The sequence below is a fragment of the Aspergillus chevalieri genome, chromosome 3, assembly GCF_016861735.1.
Source record: "Aspergillus chevalieri M1 DNA, chromosome 3, nearly complete sequence".
NCBI lineage: Eukaryota > Fungi > Ascomycota > Eurotiomycetes > Eurotiales > Aspergillaceae > Aspergillus > Aspergillus chevalieri.
Window position 1 is genome coordinate 624,993 of NC_057364.1, and position 26,769 is coordinate 651,761.

Consider the following 26,769-nt stretch of genomic DNA (forward strand, 5'->3'; position numbering starts at 1 on the left):
CCAAGTTCCGGACCGGAATAATTCACGTGACTGGCGGAGGGGCATCGGTGCCCGTCAACGAAAAAAAAATTCGTTCGACCCTCTCCTTTTAAGAAAGCTTCTCTCCCCCTCAAAAAACTCCTACTTTTTTTCCCTCTTGACTTCTTATTTTCCCCTTGTCCCCCAACCACAATTTTATTATAAATAATAATCTTCCACAATGGGTTTCACCGACTTTGTTTCTGAGGCTGGCCTTTCCTGTGAGTCCTTTGCTGGCGTGGTTTTCTCTTCTCATCGTCCGCGTCGCTAACCCGGTGTGCCCCTCAGTGGCCAACACCTTCTTCAACAACCGGAGCTACGTCGTTGGGTAAGATATCCCCCTTTCCTCTATGCTGTCCGTTGCCAATGGATTCCTTTTCGTCTCTTGAGTTTGGTTGTTTCCTTGTTATGATGAAAACAAATTGGTCCGTGTTTAAGAGGCGGCTTAAGACCCCGCTGCAAGACTACAAAACTTTGCGAGAAATCGCGCTTCTGATCTCCAAGATACAACCACCCTTTTTCTTTGCTGTTTGCTTTTTCTGTTTTCAGTCGTTTGGCAACTGTCGCAAGATCTGTACTGACCAGTATCTTAGCACTGCTCCTTCTCAGGCCGATGTTGTGACCTTCAAGGCCTTCTCCGGCGCTCCCGACGCTGAGAAGTACCCTAACGTTGCCCGCTGGTACAAGCACATCGCCTCTTACGAGTCTGAGTTCTCCAAACTCCCTGGTGACGCTTCCAAGGCCTACACTGCCTACGGCCCCGAAGCTTCGGAGACCAACCCCAAGGACAAGCCTGCCGATGACGACGACATGGACCTCTTCGGCAGCGACGACGAGGAGGAGGACCCTGAGGTCGTTAAGGAGCGTGAGGCTCGTCTCGCAGAGTACAAGAAGAAGAAGGAGTCCAAGCCAAAGGCCATTGCCAAGTCCCTTGTGACTCTTGAGGTTAAGCCTTGGGGTAAGTGATTCGTCATGCTCTGTTCTCTTATGAATTTCAGTGCTAACTGGTTGCTTTAGATGACGAGACCAACCTTGATGAGCTCGAGGCCAACGTCCGTGCCATTGAGATGGACGGTCTTGTCTGGGGTGCCTCCAAGAGGGTCCCCACGGCCTTCTCCCTTAACAAGCTCCAGATCAACCTTGTCGTCGAGGACGAGAAGGTCTCCACCGACGAGCTCCAGCAGCAGATTGAGGAGGACGAGGACCACGTCCAGTCCACCGACATTGCTGCAATGCAGAAACTGTAATTGAAATGCCTTTCATGAAGAATGGGTGATGAGGGATAATTTTCATGTCTATGAAACGGATTATATTATCATGATAAGTGTTATGAGCTCTTAAAATTACTAGAAACCGACCTTACCAGTCGTGATGAAATTGAATGACAATCAAAAACAATTTTAATTATCGTACCGTTCAGTAGAACATTGCCTGACTTAAAAGCCTGATGCTCGATATGGTGGGGTGTGCACGTTGGGGCGGTGTAGTCACCCGTAGGAATTGCATCGATAGTGCCAGTCGGTGGAAGATAGCTAACTCTGACTGATTCGATACGCGCCTTTCCCGTTTCCTTTCCTCGTGCTACTGACCATTTCGAAAAAGAAGAACTCATTAATTGAGTGACAATTGAGCAATCATGGGGTTTCTATCCCGTCTCGTCACCTTTTTCGGCCTCATCCTGCTCGCACATGCGTACGTCTCTCCATCCAGACCTTTACAAAAACATCCCCGAAAAAGAAGACACAACTAACAATAAAATTCTATACTATAGAGGCTACTCAGCCCACGAACACACCGTTCTATCCAGCAACACCCGCTTCTCGACCTCAACCGCCCTCCCGCAAGACATCATCGTCGAGACCCTCGTGTCGCTCGTGGTCGTCTCCCTCGGCCTCGTCCTTGGCGCGGAGAAATTGAAGCCGATTAGCTGGAGTCAATGGGCTGGAGAAATTGAGAAAGAAGGGGGTGCGAGGAATCCGTACTCGAGGTTGGAGGAGAGGTATAGCTTTTGGGATGTTAGAGTGAGTTCTCGTCCCTTTTGGTTTGGTGAAATTCGGGCAGGGAGTTTTAGGGGTTGATTGTTGCTGATTTGGTGGCTTGGGTATAGGCGAAGCGGAAGGAGTTTAGTGAGTGGATTCGGGGTCAGGATGCGATGGCTGCGAAGTGATTGAGATGGTTGGATTGGGGTGAGATTGATGGGATGGATATTAAGCTCTTTACTACGTGTATTATATGTTGAGCTATAATGACTGGTTATGGTATTTTCTGCTACTCCTGATGTCTTCCCGCAGCGTCAGTCGTGAACCGGACCCTGCAACGACAGCGGAGCTCCCCCATCTATGGACTACTCTGTCGACGAGCCTGTCCACTATCCGGCCCGAGGGAGCGATAAGACCGATTTTGAAGCTTCTACACGGTACCTTGGGCTACCAATCAGCTGCATATTCGACCTGGGTTCTCAATTGGGAATGGGTGCGTTTGTCCAGCGGGTACCTGGCAGATGCGGTGATATGGAGCAGGGTGCTGAGTTACCGATGAGAAGTAACGTGAAGAAGACTGATGAGGGGAAGTGCTGACAGTTAGAAGTGGTACACAAGCAGGTTATTGCATTACAAATGACATGGCTGAAGATCAGAAACATTATCAGAAATATATTTGTCAAGATGCATAATGGAAATTTCTTGTCTAGCTCGTAGGAAATGAACTCGATGCGTCCTTGTACTTTTCAATGAGATGACCGCTTAATGATTTGCCATTTGTTCATCGGAAGTAAAACTGACTGTTGAGCTGATCGACCATGCCACCATGTGAACAGTCGCCAGTGAGCAGACGCTGATCGACATGGTTGTCTTATCTGATTGTCCACTGCAACGAATCCACACTCAAATAACGTCAAATACGGTCGAATCACAACAACATCGCAATGTTAATCAAGTAAGTTACTGTCAGACAACCTGCACATCACATGATGGACATGACTAAATATAACAACCCACGGCCCAGAATTCGGCGGGATCCGACTTGAATTGCGACAACCTCAGTTCAACTGACTCGCTATAGAACAGAGGGAACTGTCTCAGTCTATTTATAAATAACCCGAGTCAAATGTGCACACCCGATTATTGATGTGCAGCAAGGGCTCAACGAAGGAAAAAGAGTTCTATTGACAGCCAATTATTATTGCTCCTTGCATTCGTTCCTCTTTGAGGTTGTCGTACTTCTGCAAGCCTCGGTGGAGAGGGATACGTAGGCTGTCTACGTACAGGCGACAGCGCATTTAATATGGACGGCTACGGCTACTGCTACTGTAAGAGTTCTCTTACATTTAGTATATACGAGATCAAAGTTTTCTGCAATTTAAATGTGGCTGCCCATAAGTCAATCACTGTTGCCGGGGCGAATCACAGTACTCTGCTCATCTTCTCCTCACACTTTCCCCGTCTTTTGCCCATCAGAAACAAAACGGGCCAAAGGAATGAATCAAGGAGATGCCTTTTCAGAGGTAATCTAATTGAGTACGTCGTAACACACCACACTAAAAAAAAAAAAAAGGCTGACGCAACGCAACCCAAACATGGACTGACTAGTCGGGGTTTGAAGAAGGATTCGTAGCTATCCTCGTACAAAAACGAGCATGAGCATTTCCCCGGAATGGAAACGCGGGATAAACAACCCTTCGTTTTGGATGGATACGTCCATTTCACCTATCCTCCACTCGCCAGGCTGAGGTTATTTATACGCCTCCTTCAGCCAGGTGCAACTGCTCTCTCTTCTTTTCTCCCATATCCATTGTTTGCTACTCTACTTGATACCCAATACCCATATCCATACCACTCCATAATAATCCTCTTGAATACAACGTGACACTACATTCACAATGCACTTCAAGACCACCCTCCTCGTTACCCTCTCGGCTCTTGCTGTTGCCCAGCAGTCTTCCCAGGCAGTGGTAAGCCCCATTTCCCCTCCGATCTACATACCCATTGCCCATGGAGTAAACGAAGCACATGCTAAACTTCCCAGGGAAACCCCGCCACTGGCTACCTCGAACAGACCAACTCCGGCGGCGCCATCACTGGCCAGCCTGAAGCCGCGACCTCGCAGCAAGCTGCTGCCACGTCGCAGCCCTCCGTCGTCACCTCTCAGGAGGCCGCAGCCTCTACCCCCGCCGGTGCCTCGTCGGGCCTCATCCCCTCCCAGACCTCCGGACAGTCGACCCTGGTCACTTCCACCGGTGCCTCGTCCTCCGCTGGTGCTTCCTCGACTGCTACCTTGACCTCTACCGCTACCAAATCCACCTCTTCTTCGGGCGATGATGACTCTTCGTCCTCGTCCTCCTCGTCTAGCTCCGGCTCGGCTAGCTCGTCTACCGCCGATGGTGCTGCCGCCGTTCCTACTGCGGGCTCTGTTGGGTTGACCGTTGGTCTGGCTGGTGCTGCTTTGGCTGCTTTACTGTAAGCTTGAGTTGAGGCGGATGGTCCTGTTCTCCTGCTCTTAGCATATACCGTTCTATCGCCTGCCTTGATGGAGAGCAGTGAGCCATGATCAACGGAAGCTGTCATACAGTAGCAGCTTCGGGATGAGATACGCAGCTTGTTCTCTTTCTTGTTGTTGGATATGTTTTGCCTTCCACAAGACCTGCGACGTACATAGTTTTACTTTAGTACTATATAATGTTTGGTAAATAGAAGTTTTGGACTGAGTTGCTTACATGCTTTATTCAACTATTCTTGTAATGATCTAAAGAGATGATTGGACCATATGTACACAGAGCGAACTGGACCCTCTGTAATTGGCATTGTGAAACAGACAAATAATTATTGGCACGGAGCACATAAGTACTGTTGACCATGCATAATTGAACGCCTTGTCAGTGTCACAGATCTGTATTCTCAATCGGAATGCTGAATCTCTCAGCCCTACAGCAAGACCACTCAGCGATTTCCCACCCGATAAGGAAAGCAATAACACTTCCTAAAACGCGTCAACGCGCTTTTGAATCACATGACCTATCTCGCGTCACGCGGCGGTCATCCCTTTTCGGGACTAGCGGCAGAAATCGTCACCGCAACCAGAAGAAAACAAAGAACAACAACGCACCGCTCAATGTGCGAGCTTTACTCCATACATACATACCCCCTGCCATTTTGCGACGGCTTTGATTTTCTTCTACCATTTGAGAGTTTAGGGCTGGATTCCTTTGTTTTGTTTTTGTTTGGGGTTTATCATTGGGGTTCTTTTTGGCATTGAGTGTGTTGTGATCGACTGGTAATTGTAACGCAGCGCAACGCTACGTCTGGGATACTTTGTACAGCAAGTGCACCGGGTAACTACTATATTATACCCCTCCTAAGCGAGCTGCGGACCTTCCTGTCGCATATTATTATCAAAAGCGCGTTCTGCAACACGAGCGAGGTCTATCTTCATTGCAATACACATACATCATGGTGAGTTAAGCTTTCCCTACCCCATACCTACCACGGCCCCGGGCCGCAGTACATACCCAACCAACGCTAAAACAGAATGACATACAACACACAGCCCTCAGCCTTCCGCCGTCTCGCAGCAGACCACCACTCCCTCCACGACGAGCTCCCCCCAAACTACCTCTTTCCACCCGACGACTCCTCCGACGACCTAACCCAACTCTCCATCCTCCTCGCTGGCCCCCAGGGCACACCGTATATGCGGGGATTATGGCGATTACATCTGAAAATACCAGAGGATTACCCTAAGAGTCCGCCAAAGGCAACGTTCCGGACGAGGATCTGGCATCCGAATGTAGAGGAGACGACGGGGGCGGTCTGTGTGGATACGCTGAAGAGGGATTGGAAGCCGGAGTTGACATTGAGGGATGTTTTGATTGTAGGTATCATCCCTGGAGTGGATTCGGGTGCTGGGCTGACTTGGGGATTGTGCAGACGATATCGTGTTTGCTGATTTATCCGAATCCGGACTCTGCGCTGAATTCGGCGGCTGGCGCGCTGCAGCAAGAAGACTATGAGGCCTTTGCGCGCCAGGCTAAGGTCATGACATCGATACACGCGCCGGTTCCCGCGGATATGAAAAATGCAGTGATGGAGGCGAAATTAAGAGGCGAGGATGCCGGGACAGTCATTCAAGAACAACAAGAGGATTCGCGCGCACTGCGCTCACGAAAAGGGACAAAGGTGCAATCCGTGACGATGAAAAGGAAGGGCAACACTCCACAACCGCAACCAACACAACCCTTACCAGCCCCGACCACCGACCAAGACGAAATCATGACATCCTCCGACGCCGAAAATGAAAACGACGAAAACAACACCTCCACCGCCAGCAAAGAAAACGACCCCTCCCTCTCCCCCATCAAATTCGCACCCCCAAGTCCGCGCAAAAACGTCCACGGCAAACGCCCCCTCTCGGTCCTCACAATGCCCTTAGACCACGCCCACACCCCCTTTAACGACCAACCCTCGCCCCCAACAACAATAATGGACACAGACGAAGACGGAAATGGCATGATGATGACTGCATCGGAGAAAAACATCGCCGCCAACCATCAAGACTCAATATCAGAAGAAGACGAAAACCGGGGAGACGCGTCTTCGCGACGAAAATCACCCAAACTTTCCACCCTAAACAAAGGCGTGAATACCTCGGGCCGCATCCGCGACGACATCTTCGAAGATACACCCCCAACACCATCAACAAACCACCGCTGTACCAAAACAACCGGGAAAGAGAACCACGACTACGATACCGTCGCTGATACGAACAAGGATCTTGGTAAAGCGGCGCGGAGGAATTATTACAGCGGCGCTAATGCGGCTACGAACCCTAATCCTAACACCCATCCTATTCCTACATTATCATCTGCCTCTTCGTCTGGGTCTGCTTCTCTTTCTGTTTCCCCGGCTACCGCTCCGACCAGATTGAAGGGGGCCAAGGCTAAAGGTGCTACGCGGTCCGTCTCCGGGACTAGGAAGGTGTCTAAGCCGCGGATCGGACTTCGAAGATTATAAGTCATTCATTTTGGGGTTTCATTGTTACTTTCTATGATGGTTATTATCATTTTTGCTGTTCTTATTATTACTATCTTTGAAGGGTACTCGGGCTTAGCATTGCAGTTGGTGTTGGGGTTCGATTTGTTATATGTCCCAAGGGACCATGAATGATACCATGAAAATTCAAACTACAAAGTTATTCGGATTAATTACGTAGCAAGACAAGTACAACCTTCCGGATGCGCCTTTAAATAAGCTATGCAAATATCTAAGATTATAATAGACATATCTTCGATCCAAGTCCCTTCGTGACCTCTTCAACCAAACTCATTTGCGACATTGCCCATGATCGACAAAATAAAGACATTCAATTTAAAACCTGGTACCTCGTGTGGATAACCAGTGATTCCAAACTCTTCGCCCAAGGACTTTTTCTGCATAAAATCACCGGATCTGATATGCAAGGAAAAAATAAAGGAACCCGGTCCACCCACGTGATAGACAACGTAACCCAATGTCAAAATCAGAAAAATATGTAACGGTTCGAGCAAAGGGGAATAAAAACGCTGGGCTGATTAAAAAAAAAAATACTGCCTGGAGAAAAGGGAAAGCAAATGCTTTGATAGGAATATGTTCGCTTCGCAAGGCAAGGTCTGTTCGTATCCGTAGACGTTTTCGCCTTGCGAGACACGAAGGAAAAGATTTTGTACTATGAATCAAGCAAACATATACGCGAAGGGGTGAAGTATAGCGCTGTCAAAACCCTTTACAGAGCGTAAGGGTTCACGGAGCGAATAGTGAGGCAACTGTAGATGCGAATGCGTTAGCCACAAAAACAGTACAATAAAGATCATTACGGATAATACTTACGGAGGACTCTTGGACAGATCGGTTTTGAGGATAATGGGAACGCGGCTCATCTCTGTGACATCTTGAATATACTCTCCGTTTTCTTCCCTGAGCTTGAACAAGTTCAGGTACTTCTCCTTGTTCGTCAACTTGGCTTCCGGAGCGTCACCGGCGCTTGTCGCCATCTTCGGGTCCGAGCGAGTGCGGTGAGGACCCTGCTGGCCATTGCCGTTGTGAGTTGGCGAAGGGGGCATGCTCTGAGTCGGGCGCTCGGCAGAGTTACTGTTGTTGTTCAACGACACACCAGCCGCCATCTCAGTGACCTCGGACATATCGTCGTCATCATCGAAGAGCGCATCGACATCGTCTGCGGACATGGTTCCGGTCTCAGTCTGCTTGCGCATGGCCTCGTCCCTCTCGCGAGCACGCTCCCTGGCAGCTTCGGCTTCACGAGCCGCTGCAGCAGCCTGGGCAGCACGGGCGTTCGCGGGCTTAGGACGTTCATCTTCGGGAACGTACGCGGACGACGGAACACCCTTCTCCCAGTAGAGCTCAAGAACACGGGAGTCTTTGCGGAACTCAGCCTTTTTCAATGGCAACTGATCACAGTGGACACGCTTCTCGAAACCGTACTCCGGAATGAGGACATCAAACGCGGACTCGTAGACGCAGATAACGATACCCTCACTGATCAGGTCGCCACCAATTGCCTGTCGTTCCTTATCCATGTTACGGCAGGCCTCAATGTGGACGCTTTGCTCCTGAGCATTGTGTGCCGAGTCCTTCTTGTTGTTGCAAAGGTCCGCGGTCTTGTTGAGGGACTCCAAGTCGTCCGTAAATTCGATGGCACCATCAGAGAGAATGGCCTCGAGTTGACGGTGCACAACGATGTCGGAATAGCGACGCGAGGGGTTGGTGAAATGGGTGAAGAAGGGAAGGTTGAGAGTGTAATGCTGGCGCTGCTCACCCTGAACAGTGCCTGCCACGTAGTACTTCGCGCGTTGCATGGCCTTGACGAGAAGCACTTCCATACCCTTGCGCACTTCAACATCCGACACCTTGCAGACACTGCTCTGCAAACTGCCACTGCTGGTAGCGTCCATTTCATATCCGAGTCGGTTCATCCGGTCGACGAAGGCCTGGAGACGGCGAGCGTTTGGCGGAGTCTGGCGACGAAGGAGTGCCTTTTCAGGCATGGCAGTCACCAGTTTGCGGGCAACAAAGAAGTTGGCCTTGTGACTCAGCTCCTCAACCAGCTCATGGGCCGCAGAGGCATCGAAGATGTTGTCCTCAACAGGCACGTTCTCGTCATCTAACTGAGACAGCAGACGCAGAGGTGGCAAGTTGGAAGCACGGTGACCAAACCTTGCTTCGCGGAATTTCGAGGCAAGGCCGTTCAAGGCCCGAATGTCATCAGCGGTAATACCAGGCACCGAAATGTCGTTCTGGCCCCCGATGATTGCATTAACCTCATCGTAGCCCAGTCTACCAGAGCTCTTGATGACACCCTTGCCGATCCACACGTCATCATCGACGATACCGGTATCAGGGTTAGCTCTGAACACCACACTGACCGTCAGGCGCTCTTGACCAGGAAGCAGCGAGCAGAGCTCCGTGGAAACGCGCGGTGGCAGCATGTTCACCAGGCGGTCCATCAGATAGACGGCAGTTCCCCGTTTTTTAGCCTCTCTGTCCACCAAAGAGTTGGCCTTGACGAAGTGGGCAATATCAGCGACATGAATACCGATCTCAACCTTTCCGTCGGGGACCTTCTTAGCGTGGATAGCATCATCCAGCTCCGGGGTGCCGTTAGGATCGATAGTGAAGGTGACTTCGTCACGGAAGTCGCGACGCGAGGCCAGAAGTGCCTCGCCCTCACTAGCAACTGACCAGTCGTCCCAGCCAATGCTCTTGTGAACCGCATCGGAGAACTCGTCAGAGCCGAAGTTGTTGTCCCGAAGAAGGGCATCGGTCTCCACCTTCAGATCACCCATCTCGCCGAGTTGCTCAACCAAGGTACCAAAGGGGTGCAGAGAGGTGATGGGCCATCGCTTGATGCAAGCGACGAAGATGCGGTTGGCGTACTCATGGTGCTTCTCGACGAAGTCGCGAGGAGCTTGCTCGGTAGGAATCGCAATGAGCGGGACACGCTTGTCCGTGGGTTTGAACCAGACAATCTTGGGCTTCTCCTGGTGGCGGTCGTTATGGCGGCCGTGACCGCCGTCTCTGGCTTGTCGTTCGGCCTCCTGCTTCTCCTTCGTCGCCTGGCTACTGGGACGGAGAAGACCCAGAGTTCCCGAGAACATCTGTCCTGCGATGCGTTCGATTACAGCCACGATGTGGCCAGCATACAACGGCTTCTGCTCATCGCTGATCTCGTCTTCCTCGACCAGCAAAAGGCTCTGGCCTTCAACTTCAACATCATCATTCTTCTTCTGGGTGGGTCGCTGACGGAGACTGCCACGGCGACGAATGCTGCCATCAGGCCCGACCTCCTGTCGCTCTCCATTGGCGCCGGAGTCCGAGCGAGACAGCTTGTCACCGCCATTGCCACCAGAGCGGGCATCCGTGATGTCCTTGCGCTTCTTCTTCTCTTCCTTTTCCTTCTTCTGTGACCACACCTCGTCAACGTCCAAGAGTTCGACAGCAACAAAGTCACCCTCAAGGGCACGGTTGCGGTCTTTGCTTCCGCAGATGAAGATGTCGGCATCCAAGTCGGTGGTAGTGACATAGGCGTCGGAACGGTTCTTCTTGTTGACTCGGAGGGTACCGGCAACCAGCTGACCGTTGCTCAGCAGAGCCGGCAGGTTTGCCTGGGGAAGGTAAGGAGTGAAGAGCGTCTTGCGCTGCTGCTGCTGCTGCTGCTGCTGCTGTTGAGCAGACAGTTGCTGCTGGGGTGCGTGCTGACTGGCCTGGAGGCCCAAGCCCTGACCGTTCAGTTGTCCATTCTGCTGCTGCAGGGCTTGCAGTTGGGCAAGCTGAAGAGGGTTCAGCTGCTGACCACCAAATACCTGTGGAGCCATAACAACTTGTCCCTGGGGAAGCTGAAGGAGCGGCGGCTGGCTCTGGTACTGGAACTGGCCAATGGAGCCGACGGACTGGTTCATGGACGCGCGAGCACGGTGGCCAGGCTGGAAGGAACTACCTTGCTGACCAAAGCCCGCTCTCTGCTGATCCTGGTTCTGGTTTTGCGGTTGGCGCCAATTGCTGTCAAAGTTGCGGGACGAGGAGCGGGCATGGCCCTGTGTACTACCACGCCGTTGGTTCTCCGGCAAGGGACCAAGACCACTATCAGGGAATTGGAATCCACCAGCACCGCGACCGGAAAGAGAGCCACGGTTGCCACCAACTGCCATAGATTGACTGCGACCATGACCGCCACCGGCCCGAAGGTTGCCAGCACGCTGAAGTCCCAGACCCTGAGGAGCGTGCGAAGCGCTTGGTGTCGATTTGCCATCGGAGGTCGGGGTGTTCTCGTCATTGCCACCAGCACTTGGGCCGGGGAACTGGAAGCCAGATGCGGTTCTCTTCTGCTGGGCGAGTTCCGCAGCCTTCTTGGCCTCTGGCAGTGCCAAAGAGTGACGACGCTGATGGCCACCACCTGGGGGACCCCGACCACGGCCACCATGACCACCACCCTCATTCCTCTGATTGCTCTGCTGTGGCTGGTGTTGTTGGTTGAATTCCGAGTACCCGGAGGCACCCGAGGACGGAGCTGGAGGCGGGCCGCCCATGCCCAAACCGGGGAGTGCGGACTGATTGCGGCGGTGGGAGGATTGTGTGTTCACGGGCACACCCAATTGCTGCTGAGCCAATTGCGGGAATTGAAAAGCGTTGAGCTGAGGAGACACGCCTCCGACGGAAGCATTGCCTTGGATGGAAGGAAAGGAACCGCCAACCTGGTTCAGCTGTTGGGGTTGTAGAAGGCCCATGTTCACATATTGTTGATGTGTTGCAGCGATTTGTTGCTGCTGCTGCTGAAGCAGCTCGATCTGTTGCTGAATTGCCAATTGTTCCACTTTACAGATGTCGTCATTAGCCTGCGAACTGACCACATGGTGACCTGAACGGTACATATGGGGGTGCGTCAGGGAAACGTACTCATGAGGGGAGTGAGCTCAGATGGACTTCTCCGGTGAGCAATATGGAGCTTGCGACCAGTGGGGCCGGGCACCCCGGATTGGCCTTGTTGATCCATGATCCCAGACGAAAGAACGAGTAGGCTAAATGACTGTAAAGCGAGTAATCACTGCGAGTGCAGACGAGATGAACGACGGTCGAGCGTGTTTGGAACGGACTCGTTTCAAAGTCGACTAGCACGCAGGCCGACCGGGAATGACGTTGCAGGGAGAGAGAGAGATTCCAAAAAAGGTGAGTTGTAGGATACTGAAGAGAAGCGAGAGATCAGTAACGGATGCCTTGATCAACAACGTTAACCAAAGGAATTGAAGGGGAGAGAAGATGAGAGATAGAGAGAGGGAGGATGAAGAAGAGGAAGTCAAGGTGAATGGGAAAGAAAGGAAAAGGAGAAAGAAAGAAAGTGGAAAGACACGAGGAGGGGAAATCGCAGGTGATGATGATAGACCTGGGAAGCTGCGAGTGTCCGAGCGGAAGACATCACCACGCAGAGCGGACAAGTACAGAAAGCGAGGAAGGAGCAGAGAGGGATAGACTGACGTACCGGAGAATAACACACAGACTGGTGTTTGCTGTAGGAGGTTTTTTTGTAGGTCCTTGGTGTGCTGTACAGAACGGAGGGGGTTAAAGCAACGATTGCCCCTTTTCCTTTTTTTTAGTCTTTTTTTCTTTTTATATGCAGGAAGCGGTAACGACTCGCAGGGAAATAAAAAAAAAAAAGGCGTACAAAATCAACGAACGCGAAAAACGAAATAGCAGCCGGACAGAGGAAGTATCTTTTCAAAGTCCTCTGGGCAGAAGAAAGAGAGAAACAGACGTGAAGCTGTTCAATAATTGGAGAGGGGGGCTTTTATTTGGCGGTGGAGGAGGGGAAAGGACAGTGGATGACCGGCAATAGAAACACTATCGTCGACCAACGACCACGCGGGAAAATAATATAATTTTTTTTTAAAAAAAAGGAATGGGGTCTTTCTTTTCTTCTTTTTCTTCTCTTCAACGGTTTCCCGGAGAGGCTGATCCTTGAGAGTATATGGTTGGTGAGGACCGGACACGATAAGTAGAGATCGTAGTAAACCCACGGTATACAAGATGAGGCAAAAATAGGCTATGCTTAATGAGCTGGCCTTTTGCACAGATTGGCGATACTGAGGGAAGACTAAACAGAGACAAAAGGATTTTCCCCCGAGACTAGACGTTCTTCAGCTCCTTTTGGGAGACAGAAAGAGAATGACAGTTGAAACCAATCCGTGCACACAAGTCAATGACGCTGGATGGTTGACCTAAGGAGCGGGAGACGTAAATGATAAAAAGAGAGAGGGAGAGGTGGGAGAAAAGAGGGAGTTGAGGAGATTGAAGTGAAAGAGAGAGAGGAAAGATAAATCCTTTCTTTTTTTTTTTTGAATGGAGGAGAGATGAAAAGAAAAGGAAGAGGACGAGCAGAGAGGTTGGTGGGTGTGGGGGAGAGACAGCGGAAGAGCATCATCACCATCATCGTCATATCAGCTAGCCTCGTTGGGTTTTGCTTGGACCTACTCCATAGTAGTAACTGGTAATAACAGTAGTACTCTGGTTCTAATTAATCTGTCATTGCGTTGTTCATCCCAGACACTTGTGCTTCCTTTCCCAGCAGCTACATCTATATAAAATGCTTTCTATTTCCAATCATCCCATACTTGATGTCTTGCTACAGGGACTCCGCCGTTGTCAACCTGGAGAACCCCTGAAAGGGTGATGCGACCGCTCAATTTGCCATGCTTCACGTGATCCTGTCCATTACCCTCCATACAGACGCCAAACACCCTTTTTGTACTCCATACTATCCTACACCGTACTTTTACTCAGAATGATCTCCGAGTGATGTTCATCATGATGCAAAATGTCCAAAACCATCCAAGCTTCTCACCTCCGTACCGAGGAACCGCCCGGTGCACTAATCGGCTCGGGCGTACTGAGGTATGAGGTATGATACTGTTCGTTACAGAACATGCATTACAATATGGTATGTTACCAGATGTACCAGTCCGTACCATGACAGGACAGTGACCGCCTCCATCATAGTACAGCTTAGTGCGAGTCTCCAATGACCAACTCCAGCATCTCAAGTCAGACTCTGTTTATTAACAGCTTCTCTCTTTATCTTTGTCCATTGGGTGAACCTCTGGTACTCCTCTCTTTTATTTCGATTCACAGACCCATGTGATGGTCTTGAAAGGTTTGTGTAGGGTTCCTCGATCTCCATGACCCAGACTCTTAAAGACTTTTCGCGCCTTTCCCTCCAAATTCATACGCCTACATTCCGTTCAAAAAAGGCTGACAGTGTTTGGATAAGATGTGATAACAGCCAACACAATTCTTTATAATTAGCCTAATTCAATCCGATATACCTTTGATCCTTCTGTTTCCCAGTCGCCAATCCCCTACTCCTGTCGCGACACTCTGCCCGCCTTGTCTTCCGAATCTGTGATCCGATGTACCATCGTTGAGAGCTGCCTGCAAGCGCGCACCAATTTGGGCCATGGTTATAAACTAGCCGAACTACTCTGATAAGGATAAACAATTCCGCGACCATACGATCTTGACCCCTTCCTTGCCTCCTTCACCATTTTTCGTACCTCTCTGTCTTCCGAACCTCTCGTTACCCTTATCTACGCTCGATACAACAGAAATAATCCAAAATGGGTAGGCAACTCAATTACCCACCGCAGTTGGACAGCCCATCAAAACAGCTTATGCTGGACCTTGTCAAAGATCTGGAAGAACTTCGACTGCATAACTCCGAGTTGAAAAAGGTCAAGGCGTACGAGCGCAGATCCTTCTATGAGACTCTCGACCGCATCGACCACGAACGCGAAGTACAACACAATGCCGCTCTCGATCATGTCGCTGAGCTCCAAGGCCAGAGACGGGAGGAGGCTGAGGAGACGCTAAGGGATCACTTAAGGGCCGAAGAAGAAGCACGTCGTCGGAAAGAAGAGGAGGCGCGTCAGGAGAAAGAACGGGTAGAAAGGGAAAAGGCAGAAATATTACGGCGCGAGCAAGATGAGGCTGCGCGAAAGGAGGCGGAGCGAAAAGCACAAGAGGAGGCGAAGAAGAAGGCTGCAGAAGAGGCAGAGAAGGCACGCAAGACCGCGCAGGAGGAACAGGAACGAAAACAACGGGAACGACAGGAGGAAGAAAAGCGCAAGCACGAGGCTGAAGCCAAGAAGGCAGAGCAGGATGCTGCACAACGCCAGGAGAATGCTCAACGACAAGAACAAGCAGAGAAACAAAAACAGATGGGCGGTGGTCGTCAAACTTCGGAGGAAAATAAAGCACAGCTTCGCTATGTGGAGTTACACCGGCATCTAAAGTCGTTCCGTCAATACCTGAAGGAGCAGGCAAAGGCCAGCCCGGCCGTGAAACAGTGCATGGGAGATATGCGTCGGTCTATCAAGAAGTCGGTCGGTCAACTACGTGAGGGTAAGGGGGCCAACAAGACTCAAGTAAGGTTGACCAGTCTCTTTTGAAATGAGTAGTGACTGACATGTTTACAGCTCCAAGAAATCAAGGCCACTCTGGAAAAAGCCGCTGCTATACCAGGACCGTCTGTGGACATTCGCCAATTCGTTGCGTTTCCGCCAGAAAACATTGCCAATTCCGATGGTAATACCGTGCCAGCCCTTTTGATCTACGGCCTGAACATTTTTTCCAAAGCTTTAATCTCGTCCCTCATTACCGAAGCATCCATCAACCAGGGCCATGCTGAACCGATCGGCATCGTAGCGGCCCAGATTTTCTCCCAGGATGCGTTCATCTACAACGGATGTCATTTAGTTGACATCTTATGGGCGAAATACCGTGTGATATGTCCAGCCTTGTGGGGGTTCTACGGAGACGAGAGGACGGAATCCGGACGACGAGCAGTAGGGTGGAAGAAGGAGGGAGATGGGACCTTTATTTCAGAACAAGGCCACATCGATCGAATGACGGCTTTGGGGGCCGGTTATGCCGCCCTTACTCTGCGTAATTTCGGCAAAACGCCTCGCAAGAACCCATTTCCTAATCAAATGTTTTGGTACTCTATGTACAAGATTCTGTCGATTCCTCCGGATCAGTTGCAGGAAACGCATATTTCTCTCCTGGCATCTATGCTGCGCTCCTCTGCGGAGAGGATCGTGGGTTTCTTTGGGCATGTGGGTCTTGCGCTGATGAGGAAGGCGATTGTCGATATACCCAACACCGTTCCTCGCCAGACCATGAGTGTCAACCAGTTGAGACTCCTAAAAGATTTGTACATCCGGGAAAAGAGTATCCTTATATGATGTGTGGGGGATTGCGGACAGAAAACATCCTATCCTCACCACCCTTAGCTGCTGGATTTTGCCTTGTTCCATCCGGATGAGCATTGTGCTCTCTAGGCCGACATAGGCACCACCCTGGCTAGAGCATTCTCGCTTGGAAAGTCATGTTACGATAATGAGTTTGATTAGAATATCCTGCTTGGGCTTGAGTTTGATTGCTTGTGCATACGGAGTACGTTTATTAGGTTACCAACTACATTGGATGGGTATTTAATATACCACTGGAATTATCAAAATTCATTATATCCTGAATCGTCTTCCGGGTCTTATCGGGATTAATGTTCTCCGATCTACGCCCGAGGATCGCCCACCTTCCACCTTGTCTTATTTTTAACCACATCATAGATTCATCGCGCACCTTTTACGGAGTTCACACTCTTGATTCTAGAAGCATTTACCGTAGTGACTCCCGAACACCGCTGATTCACGACTTGGACACAGCCATGCCAAAAATCCCACCAACGAAATCATGCAACGCAACAGATGGACCATTGTTGTTGGTTAACGGTGTGAGTCCGGTTCATCCACGGAAAGAACCATGAATCGTAACGATTGGATTTTTATCTATCTTTTTTCGGGCGAGTCCATAAGTATATTATTTCTGCACTGACAATATTGTAGAGGAAGGTGTCGAACGTGTCACAGCAGTACTCCTTACTCTTTACCCCATGCACAATAACATCCCGCACATAAACAAAGGAGCAAGGGCAAGGGTATCGGCATCGGATAGCCGACCTGCTGCTCGAATAGGATGCAAGTTCCGAGACGGGATAGCGCAGGAATTAAGGAATTAAGAATTAAGCATCCCGACCGGCCGGAGACTAATGACGTGCTCCACCGGCTTTCCGTGGCGCCGTTTCGGTGCCGTTTGCCGGGGCTTGTTAGGGAACAAGGGAAAAAAAAAATGATAAGAGGATCTTTATGATTTTATATACAGAACCACCCTGGTTAGTCGCATTCCTGCTTCTTGTTCTTCCGGTCCTGGGTTAGCAGTGGTATGTTGAGCCTTACTGCAGATTGATGTCATTCGATATCCGAACTGTAAGGAAAGCCATTGTCTACTAGCGACTATATAGAGCTGCTGGCCAGAGGTTGAATCCGATATCGACAATGGCACTGAACCTTCCAACAGAGCTCATCCAATCCATCCTGCACTTCACAGATACAGAAACATACCACTCAGCGCGATTCACATCTCGTCACTGGTACAATGCCGCGTCCACACCTTACATGCTCCGGAAAGCACTCGAGCAAACACCAATACTCCTGCCGGCGTTGGATTCCATGACTGAAATCAAATGGAACACTCTTTTCAATGAGGTCTCGCGGCTGAACCTCTTCGATCACCGATTACGATGTCACAAGACGATATCCAAGGGTGATCTACCCCAGGGAAGTGCAGCGTCTACACCACTAGCGACCTCTCACGACGGCAACAAGATAGCACTCCTAAAGGGCTCCCAAATCACCATCTATGACCATAATGACGGGAGCAAATTCGATCTCACCCTCTCGCAATCCCTCTACCCCCTCTGGACAAGCGTCTGCCGCGCACTACTCGAAGGCGGCGCCAGCCACGGCGCAAACCAGGGCTATGCGCGACACCAGCTTGCCGTGTCTTCGAATTCCAGTCTAGTTGCCGTGGGACTGGGGAAGACGACTCAGATATACGATTATAAGGATCCAGATAACCTTGGCTCTCCTGTTGAGTATGTGCTAGGTCAGACAGAGACGGTGTTTAGTTCGTCTTCACCTGCACCTGGGCCGAATTACCGGGAAACGGATGGCGTGGTTGAGTCGTTGGAGTTTGTGCAAGATGATGGGGATATGCTTCTGCGCGTAGCGATTGGGAAGGAGTCGAATCCGAATCGAACGTGTCGGGTGCGGTATCTCGGTGATCTGTCTCATTCGACCCAAGAGCAGTCAGCTCTCGAGTACTGGCGCCAGAATATCAACCGGGTATACCTTGACTCGGTAGCACTAGCTACCATATTACCAAACAACGACTACAAAACCGCGTTCAATGGTATCCGTCTTCTCCCACGATCACCATCAACAACATCGCGTTCTTTTATCACAGCGCTCAAAACGCAAGATCTCCAAGGCTACTGCATAGCAACCGTCACACCATCCTCATCACCACTACCAGACGACGAAGAGCAGCAGATAATAATATCACACTACCTCCCCTCGAAAACCAACCATCTCACCCCATTAAGCCACTCGCCAACCTCCAAAGTAACAGCCACCTCCGATCCCACCAATATCTCGCTGATAGACCAAACCTTAAATGACAAAGCTGTTGTTGCTCAAAACCTCCACGCCGCGCATAGCAATCGCTGGGACACCATCCATCTCCCCGCAGTTACTGCGAGAAACCCGTTGATTAGTGTCTCGGATGATGGACGACTACTTGTTGTTTATGAGCAGGGAACGGGGCATTCATTTCGGTATATGGCTGGTGGTGGGCTGTATATCTTTAGCCTTGATGCTTCTATCACTGGGGCGGTCGGTAATGAAGAGAAGACAGTGCAGCCATGGTCGTATTTGTTGGACATCGTTGATGTTGATGTTGAGAGGGTCAAAATTGCGAAATCAGAGGCCGGAAACAGGACGAATGGTTACACCGTGACTGCAACGGCATTAAATGGACAACGGGTGATGGAATGGCGTTTGGGTTGATTTACTATGCTCATAGACTTGCATTTAGACTTGCATTGATGGCGTTGAATTACTCTTAATGATAATAACTAATCACATGATCATTTATCTACTACAACTCAACATCTAGCAAGCAAAGTAAAGAATGATTATGTCCAATTAGGGTATCGTATCAGGTATCTATTCGCTACCCGACAGACAAGTCTTGATAGCTTCAACATGCGTATGTGTATGTGTATGTCTGCTGCCCTGCCATAACTAGTAAGACAAACAGAAGAAAAGAATGTGGATTAATTAATAACTGGGGTCAGGGGTCAGGGTCAGGGTCAGGTAAGAGTTGGTGATTGTACAGTTAAACTCGTATGGAAAGTCCACAAAATCAACAGGGTGGTATCAGGGAAGTCAGATGAGAAAAGAGACAGACATATATGTGTACAGAAAGAAGGAAAGATCGTAAATCACACTAGCATGACAAATGTCCAAACGTTCAAACAAATTCAAGATGAAAATAAAAAGAAGAGGATTAATCGGAAGTTATCCCCGGGCCAAATGGCTCAGAAACAGCCTCGAGCATAGGCTCAAGCCCATCTTGCATTTCCGTGGTCTCAATATTCTCCGGAGTCTCCGTAGTTGTCCTGGTTGTGTTCTTAGGCGATGCAGAAACCATCTCATCTACTATGCTTTCCGCTTCTCCGTCCTCTGGGAACGGCTCCTCCTCATGTTCGTAGGTGGTCGACTCAGCGTCCTGATCATAGCTCGACCGTCGAAGGAGCGGCGGAGTCTTGGGAGGTTCTTGCATAACACCAGCGCCCTGGCGCGCAGAGAGCGATCGTGGCGTCGGGTTGAACGATCTCAACGGACGACTTTCAGATGTACGTCGCGACCCGGGTGCGTTTGCTCTGGGAGCCTGGCGGGCGTTGGATCCCGGTGGTGTCAGGAGTCCCGAAAGGAAGTTACTGGCGTTGCTGGGCTTGGACGGTGTTTGGTCAGTGGTCGAGTTTTCTCTTGTACGGCGCCAGCTACCCCATGCGGCTGCTGCGGCCAAGGGGAGGTTGCGCGGCGATGAGGCCAACTCGGTAATGGATGGGAGGGATGGGAAACTCTGGCCCGACATAGCGCGTTCTCGCTCCTGTAGCTGCATTTGCAAGTTGGCTCTCAAGCGAATAGCAGCGTCGCGCACGGCGTGCTGGTTGAAAGAGGGCTTCGATAAGGTGTTGATGATATCCTGGAGATCGTCGAGTCGGACACCAAGCAGTTCACGAAGCCAGGTGATCTCGGTATTTCTCTCCTTGAGTTTGTTGGGCGCTTCCTTGTCAACGGAGCCGATTTCTTGCTCAAGCTCGTCGATGCGCGACTCCCGCTGTTGCAACTGGTCTTGCAGAACAAGAATCGACTCACGCAGAGCCTGAGGAGAGATCTTCTCAGGAACATCAGATCCCTTAGCAGGAGGCGTAGACTGCGAGCCCGATGCACTAGGGTTGACCTTGGCAGTCTGCGCTGCCTCAGCAGCCGCACGAGCAGCAGACTTAGCAATCTCAAGCTTCTCCTCAAGGTGGTTTACGCGGTCCTGAAGGTGTCGTGCCTTGTCCTCCGACAGTGCCAAACGCTCAGACATGTAAGACTCATGTCTCACCTTGTCTTCTGAGTTGTTATGCATAGCACGAACGTGGCGCTCACGGAGGTCGTTGAGAACACGCTCATGCGCCTTGCGCTGATCATCGAGGGCCAGCTCCTTGGATGACAATGCCTCGACCTTGGCTTCGTTGGCTGCCTCCAGCAGCATCTCGTAGCGTTCGCGTGCGGTGTCAGCGTCCATTCTGAAGTTGTCCTGCTGGCTCTGAAGACGGATAATCTGCGCTTCTAATTCAGCACGGACCATGTTAACTTGGCTATTGGCGGCCTCCAGATCAGTTTCCAAGGAAGTCCTAGTACGCTGGATTTCCATACGGCTGCTCTCGCGGGCTTCGTTGAATTCGCGCTCAAAGCGGGCCGCCTTGGCTTCCAGGTTGTGGTTCTCTAGTTTCAAGCTACCAACCAGCTCCTCCAGACGTGCATTCTCCTGCTGGGACTGTCCGAAGATGAACTTCAGCTTAGCCGCTTCGCGCTCTTGCTGCTCAAGCTCGCTGATATCAATCTCGAGTTTCTCACGCAGCTTGAGCTCTCGGCTATACGCAGCCCGCAACTCGTTATGCTCAGCAACGTAAGCTTCCTCCTTGCGTCTCCAGTTAGCCTGGTCGCGGGTAATGTCACGGGTGACATTGACCATTTCCTCTTGCAGACGATCGAACTTGTCGCTGAGGTTCTGGCGGATACTTATGCCGTCACCAAGGCGAATCTGCAAATGTTCGATAGTCTCCTGGAGCTTCTTGTTCTCCTCGTTCGTTCGTTCCAGCTCAGCCTGCTGCCTCTCGTTCTCTCGCTTGTAGTGCTCGCTCGAGACACGGTGCTCGTCAATAGTACCTTGAAGGGTGATATTCTTGGACGAGATCTCAGCAAGCGTAAGCCTGAGCGACTCACGCTCTTGAGAAAGAGAATCAGAGCGGGCCTGGATATGCTCGAAGTAAGGGATCTTCTCCTCCTTGAACTGAAGGAAGCGAGTCTCGGCAGATTCGGCAGCTTCGCTGTGTCGAGCAGCATCCTCCTCAGCAACCTTCAAAAGTCTCTGAAGTTCGGCCATCGAGTCTTGACCCTCACGACGCATCTTATACTCCTGCTCAGCCCGTTCATCCGCAAGGCGCAGCATGTTCTTGAGACCATCAATTTGAAGCATGAGGCTGTCGGCACCAATTTCGTCGGCATCAGAAGGACGCGAGTTCTGCATCTGGAGCTGAGAGGCGACAACCTCCTGAATCATGCTTTTCAGGTTCGCAGTCGGGTCTTGAGACAGCTTCTCAGAGGTGAGCTCCCGCAACTCAGCAAAGCTCTGCTTAAGCTGCAAGAGTTCATTAGTAGCGGGAGATTCCACCTCCTGGGGAGGAACACGAGCCGCCAGCGCCTCCTGAATGACGTTCTTAAGCTTGTCGAGTTTCCGGTCTCTCTGTTGTTGTCCAGGAGACCTTGGTCTGGCCGACGAATTGTCCTCGTACTCATCATCCTCGTCATCAGCATCGCTGTCTTCGCCAGTAGCAGAGGTGCTTTGCAGCGTCCACTTGCTCTGAGCTCCCGAAGCAATAGATGTCACGGATTGCTGGATAACACCCAAGGCGCGCTCAAGGGGAGACAAACGCTCCTCAACAGCGGAACCAACTAGGTCATTGATGCGACGGTCGAAGAATATGCTCCGGTTCAGCAGCTTCTCGTCTTCACCCGAGGAAATGACATCGTCCCAGTCGCTGATGTGATCATTGTCGTGTAACAATTGCCGAACAGGGGAAGTAATAGTACCAATCATGCTCTTGGAAGGAGTAACAGAGAGCTGGGACCGAGTCTCGAAGTCGAGCTTGGGGATTTCCAGCGTACCACGTCCGGGACTGGGGCTTGGCGCTTCGCTCCTAATCTCAGCTGGTACATGTCGCTTTTCCTTTGACGGTCCGGCAACGGGCTCCGGCAGCTTGCTCTTAGGTTGAGGAGTGCTTACTCTCTCAATGCCGACATCAGAGTCATCGTTCAGCTGTTCCATGATAGCATTGAGCTCATCCTCGTCAGGCGACTCGTCGCTTGAGGTATACTCCGGTCTAGGGGTCTTGGTCTCTGGGGCCTTGGTTTCCTGCGACTGGTCCTTTTCAGCGGGCTCCGGGCGAGGGGGCTCAGGAGGCAACGGCTTCTCCTTGGGCGAGGATGGTGGATCTGCAACGGCGTGACGGGAAGACATCAGCCCATTGGCAGGCTTCTCAGGGACGCTAGGAGGGTCTTCATTCGAGGGAGGCACGAACTCAGGCACAGCGGGCTTGAATTCGAAGGACTTCGCAGCCGCTGCGAGAAACTTGTTTTTCAGTGTTGCGGCAGGAGCTTGCTTAGCGCCCTTGTCCTGTTCTTTAGGAGCAGGAGTGGGTGCCTTCTCTGCCCGTGGCTGTTCGGCGGCCTTTTCGAGACTTTGCTCCGGCGCTTGATGCCGCACCGGTGATGCTGAGGTCTCTTCAACCTGTTCCCTGCCCTCCGGAGGCGCCCATGTCGAAGCCTCACTGACTGGAGTGTCCTTCCGCTCAGAAGCAGCCTGGGTCTCCTTGCCGGGCTGTACGTTTTCTTTGCCTTCAGCCTGCTTGTGAGGTGCAGTCGATTCCTGGGATGTCTTGACATTGTTCGCTTCCGTCAAAGCGCGAGTTGGCACGCTGAGCTGCTCTTCACCATCAGAAGGCTGGTCACCACGGCGCGCACGCTTGTTGCGATCCGCAGGAGCTGGTTGGGCATTCGCGTTCTCTCCCTCAACTCCCTTGTTCTTTTCCTTGTGTTCGTTCTCGTCTGGCCGCACAATGGGAATTGCTTTGGACTTCTTGGCAGGCGTCGAGACATCCGAGATATTGATATCCCCAAAGATCTTGGTTTTCTCACCAGATGGTTGCCCAGAGCTTGTAGCGCCACCGGGGTTGAATGCAGGAGCATCGACGTTAAATGAAGCGGAAGAGAACTTGAATTCGCCGGGGCCAGCACTTTTCTGGTCGTTGACCCCAGGGGGGTTGAACGTGGGGGCTGTAATATTGTAAGAGGCTGCAGGAGGTACGGTACCCTGGAAACCAGCGCCGAAGGTGAACAAAGAGGGATCGACCCCTTGGAACTGGAAAGCATTGTCTTGGAACCCGAAGTTCTGGGACGCGAACGCACCCATGGGATCAAATTCCTTCGCTTCCACGTTGAATGTCGACGATGACAGCTTCGAGCGATGCGATTCCATGCTTGGTTTCGACTCATGCCAGGCAATGTCGTTCGCGAGAGGGCCATGACCGTGGGGTGCACCAGAAAGACTTGGATTGGTGTCGATGTCAGAGCCGTCGTGGTTATATCCGTGGTATTGATTAGGATCAGCCTCCGGCATAGCCCACCTAGAATGCAGCAATGAAGAATTATTTAAACCATCACGGCCTGCATTCCGGTCGTCCTCTTCCAGTTGCCGTTCGATTGACATCTCCAGGTGGTAGTCGGAATGGTTGATCTGATCCAAGCCCTTCTGGAGTGTCTCGCTGAGATTCTGACCACGACTGTGGCCGCGAGGCGTAGGATGGGCAATTTCCACATTAGACGCGTGGAAATGATCCGGTTGCTCAGTAGGAGTCTGGACCCGAGGCAATTGCTGTCCTTGGTTGTCGAAGGATTCCTTGCCGTCCAACCCTGGGTGGAAGGGACGCTGATCATTCAAAGGCGAAACAGGTGAGAGCATGGACGACAAGTTGGGCAAAGTGCCAGGGATTGCTCCTGCCTGGCGAGCATTCAAGAAGCTCTGAGGGGTAAAAGAGCCCTGGGCAGGAGGCGTGGGCTGGAACGGCAGAGGATATCCGGCGAGAAGGTTTTGGTCGACGCCCAAAAAGGGTGTTTGCACGCTAAATTGTGAGGCAGGGGATGCTAGAGTGCCGATTCCATTGGGCGTATTCGTCGACTGATTCAATTGCGGGGAGAAGGGGTGCGGTACAGCGAGCGGGTTGCCGGCTGCCGATGCTGTCGGGATGGGTGGTGACGCGATTAGACCAGGGAAAGGAGCCATCTGGCTCATGGCCGGAGAAATGGACGGTTGTGCTTCTTCATCATCGCCTAGCGACACACCAAGAGCTCGCAACTTCTCCTCTTGGAGGAAATTGACATAGGAATCCCATACGGCCTTATCTGGGAATCGGACTTCATATTGTCCCGTTGTCCACTCCCCCTGTACGTCTGTAGGGTCGGGAAAGACAGGTCGACTTGAGCCTCCGAGCTCCATGGCCGCAGCATCATACTGGTCATTCAAATTGGATATGCTGAATCCACTGTTATCATATCCTTTTTCTTCCCACTTCTTCAACCGCTGTTTGACATCCTCGGGGCGCAGTAGACGATATCCGGATTCTTCAGAGCCTCTCTTGTCTTCCAGCGGAAGCGCAATGATACACGCTTTCCCCCGCCAAGGAATCTTCTTTCTGGTTCGTTGCAACGTCGAGGTGCCAGTTCTACTTAAGACTGGGGGTCTCGGGGCTTCTGGTTTGGGGGTATTTTCGGATCTCTGAGTGTTTTCAACATCTTTAGGCTCTGGTTGAGGTGTCTTCTCGATCCATTCCTCTGCAGGCGGTGGTGGCAGTGGTTTCTCGACAGGCAAGGCTACTTTGTTCGCCTCCGAGTCGGTTGGAGGCAGACTTCCTGTGTTGTCCATGGCGATCGGCTGCGGATCTTTATCGTATGCAAACCCCCAAAAGTCCTCCTGCTTGAGCGTCTCCGTCCGTTTGTGAATATAATCCTTGATCTTCTGACGAGCCGTACTAGTAGTACTGTTAGTACTGCTCTCGCCTTGACCAGTTCCTTTCTTCCGGCTCACGAAATCGGCCAATGTTGGCGTCTTTAGGAGTTCCTCGTCGCGACTGTCTTCTTCCAGACCCAACCAATCGTCGTCCGCGAAATGGTTCTGCGCTGTAAAGAACGACGGAGCCTCACTGCCTGAGTCGTCGCTAAGCCAATTACTCCGCTCTGTTCTGGGCTGACCCGAAAGGTATTGGTTGATCCAATCCTGGGTAAAGTCCTTGATCGACTTTCCTCCTTTTCTGCCAAACAGATCTCGTCCCGGAGAACGGTTCAGGATGCCACTGTATAGATTTCTGGCAGAGCTCTCCCCACCGGAGGGTCTCAGGAGTTCGTTGTTGTCGTTATTATAATTATTATTATTATTGCTACTCGTATCAATCCCCTGGAATGTACCACTGGGCATCGAGGCCGGAGAGCTAGCTCCCGATTCACGATCGACACCGGCGTTCTGACTCTGACTCAAAGTCAATGACAGCGTGCGAGGGCTAGGTACAGCATACGGAGAACCCCAGGCGGTGGTATAATAGACACTGCTTTCCGGCCTTCGGGTTTCCGGGGACGAAGTCAACGACTCTCCGGTGCTGCGGTATGTTGGGAAATTTGAGAGGGTAGGCGGATTCGGGGTTATAGTATGTCTCCGGAGACGCTCCAGGGGACCAGGCGACCCGGGAGTCGAGAGATTCGACACACCTGGCGATGTGGAGAGCGAAGTGATTGGGGCCGACAGATATGACTCGTCACGGGGAAAGGAAGTATGCGCGGCGGGTAGATGCGGCGACGGTGAAGACGTCGAGGTAACGGAAGGAACGGACGGGTATAGATCTGAAGGCGCAGAATATGGTTCGTTTAGTGATTGAAGCGTCTGGTGGTTTTTCGCTTTCATTTGGAAAATCGACGTATAGTCAATGCAATAGCAGTGAAGCAGACAACGGATAAAACAGATCAAGCGGGGAAAACACAAGAATGTCAAGTGTCACCACAAAAAAGATGAAAAATAAAAAGCCATCGTGAAACAAGAATTGGGTTTATGGCAACTGCACGTTCAAATCATCGCATGCACACACGCAAACATACCGTCGTCCGTGTCGACTCCTGCAGCAAGCACTTGCTTGCCGCTCCGCTTATCGTCCAGAATGATGAAGCATGGAAAGGCAAACCGTTTCGAAGGAAGACCACCTTGCAGCCCAGCCTATGATCGGCAAACAGGGAAGAGAAAGAGGAGGGTGAGAGTGAGGAAGTTAAAAAAGATGGCCGAGGCGGTGATAAGAGAGACAAAATTTGGAGAAGAAACGAAGAAGCGAGATGCTAGTCGAGATGAGGATGATCACAGACGCCTAGGGCATGGGGTAACATGGACCATG

General features: G+C 51.3%; 8 protein-coding genes across 8 annotated transcripts; 6 read left to right on the plus strand and 2 right to left on the minus strand.

The window, feature by feature from the left end:
• Positions 1-199: 199 nt before the first annotated feature.
• EFB1 (translation elongation factor 1 subunit beta) lies at positions 200-1,265 on the plus strand (the record flags this gene model as incomplete). Its single annotated transcript, XM_043276812.1, has 4 exons — positions 200-239; positions 307-346; positions 612-976; positions 1,036-1,265. The coding sequence occupies 4 exons, from the start codon at positions 200-202 to the stop codon at positions 1,263-1,265; spliced, it is 675 nt and encodes a 224-aa protein (XP_043134753.1).
• A 389-nt stretch (positions 1,266-1,654) lies between these two features.
• ACHE_30219S (membrane magnesium transporter family protein) lies at positions 1,655-2,185 on the plus strand (the record flags this gene model as incomplete). The annotated part of the gene is made up of 3 exons (XM_043276813.1): positions 1,655-1,710; positions 1,790-2,039; positions 2,126-2,185. The coding sequence occupies 3 exons, from the start codon at positions 1,655-1,657 to the stop codon at positions 2,183-2,185; spliced, it is 366 nt and encodes a 121-aa protein (XP_043134754.1).
• Positions 2,186-3,895: 1,710 nt separating this feature from the next.
• On the plus strand, positions 3,896-4,476 carry ACHE_30220S (putative GPI anchored protein; the record flags this gene model as incomplete). Its single annotated transcript, XM_043276814.1, has 2 exons — positions 3,896-3,967; positions 4,042-4,476. 2 exons carry the CDS (start codon positions 3,896-3,898, stop codon positions 4,474-4,476), a joined length of 507 nt encoding a protein of 168 aa, XP_043134755.1.
• Positions 4,477-5,462: 986 nt separating this feature from the next.
• Positions 5,463-7,022, plus strand: ACHE_30221S (putative ubiquitin conjugating enzyme E2; the record flags this gene model as incomplete). Its single annotated transcript, XM_043276815.1, has 3 exons — positions 5,463-5,465; positions 5,560-5,883; positions 5,940-7,022. 3 exons carry the CDS (start codon positions 5,463-5,465, stop codon positions 7,020-7,022), a joined length of 1,410 nt encoding a protein of 469 aa, XP_043134756.1.
• Positions 7,023-7,770: 748 nt separating this feature from the next.
• On the minus strand, positions 7,771-12,051 carry ssdA (mRNA-binding translational repressor SSD1; the record flags this gene model as incomplete). Its single annotated transcript, XM_043276816.1, has 3 exons — positions 7,771-7,810; positions 7,875-11,871; positions 11,955-12,051. 3 exons carry the CDS (start codon positions 12,049-12,051, stop codon positions 7,771-7,773), a joined length of 4,134 nt encoding a protein of 1,377 aa, XP_043134757.1.
• A 2,614-nt stretch (positions 12,052-14,665) lies between these two features.
• On the plus strand, positions 14,666-16,291 carry ACHE_30223S (putative RNA export mediator Gle1; the record flags this gene model as incomplete). Its single annotated transcript, XM_043276817.1, has 2 exons — positions 14,666-15,472; positions 15,524-16,291. The coding sequence occupies 2 exons, from the start codon at positions 14,666-14,668 to the stop codon at positions 16,289-16,291; spliced, it is 1,575 nt and encodes a 524-aa protein (XP_043134758.1).
• A 1,149-nt stretch (positions 16,292-17,440) lies between these two features.
• On the plus strand, positions 17,441-19,012 carry ACHE_30224S (F-box protein; the record flags this gene model as incomplete). The annotated part of the gene is made up of 1 exon (XM_043276818.1): positions 17,441-19,012. One exon carries the CDS (start codon positions 17,441-17,443, stop codon positions 19,010-19,012), a length of 1,572 nt encoding a protein of 523 aa, XP_043134759.1.
• Positions 19,013-19,514: 502 nt separating this feature from the next.
• On the minus strand, positions 19,515-26,291 carry ACHE_30225A (putative myosin class II heavy chain (MHC); the record flags this gene model as incomplete). The annotated part of the gene is made up of 1 exon (XM_043276819.1): positions 19,515-26,291. The coding sequence occupies one exon, from the start codon at positions 26,289-26,291 to the stop codon at positions 19,515-19,517; it is 6,777 nt and encodes a 2,258-aa protein (XP_043134760.1).
• Positions 26,292-26,769: the final 478 nt, after the last annotated feature.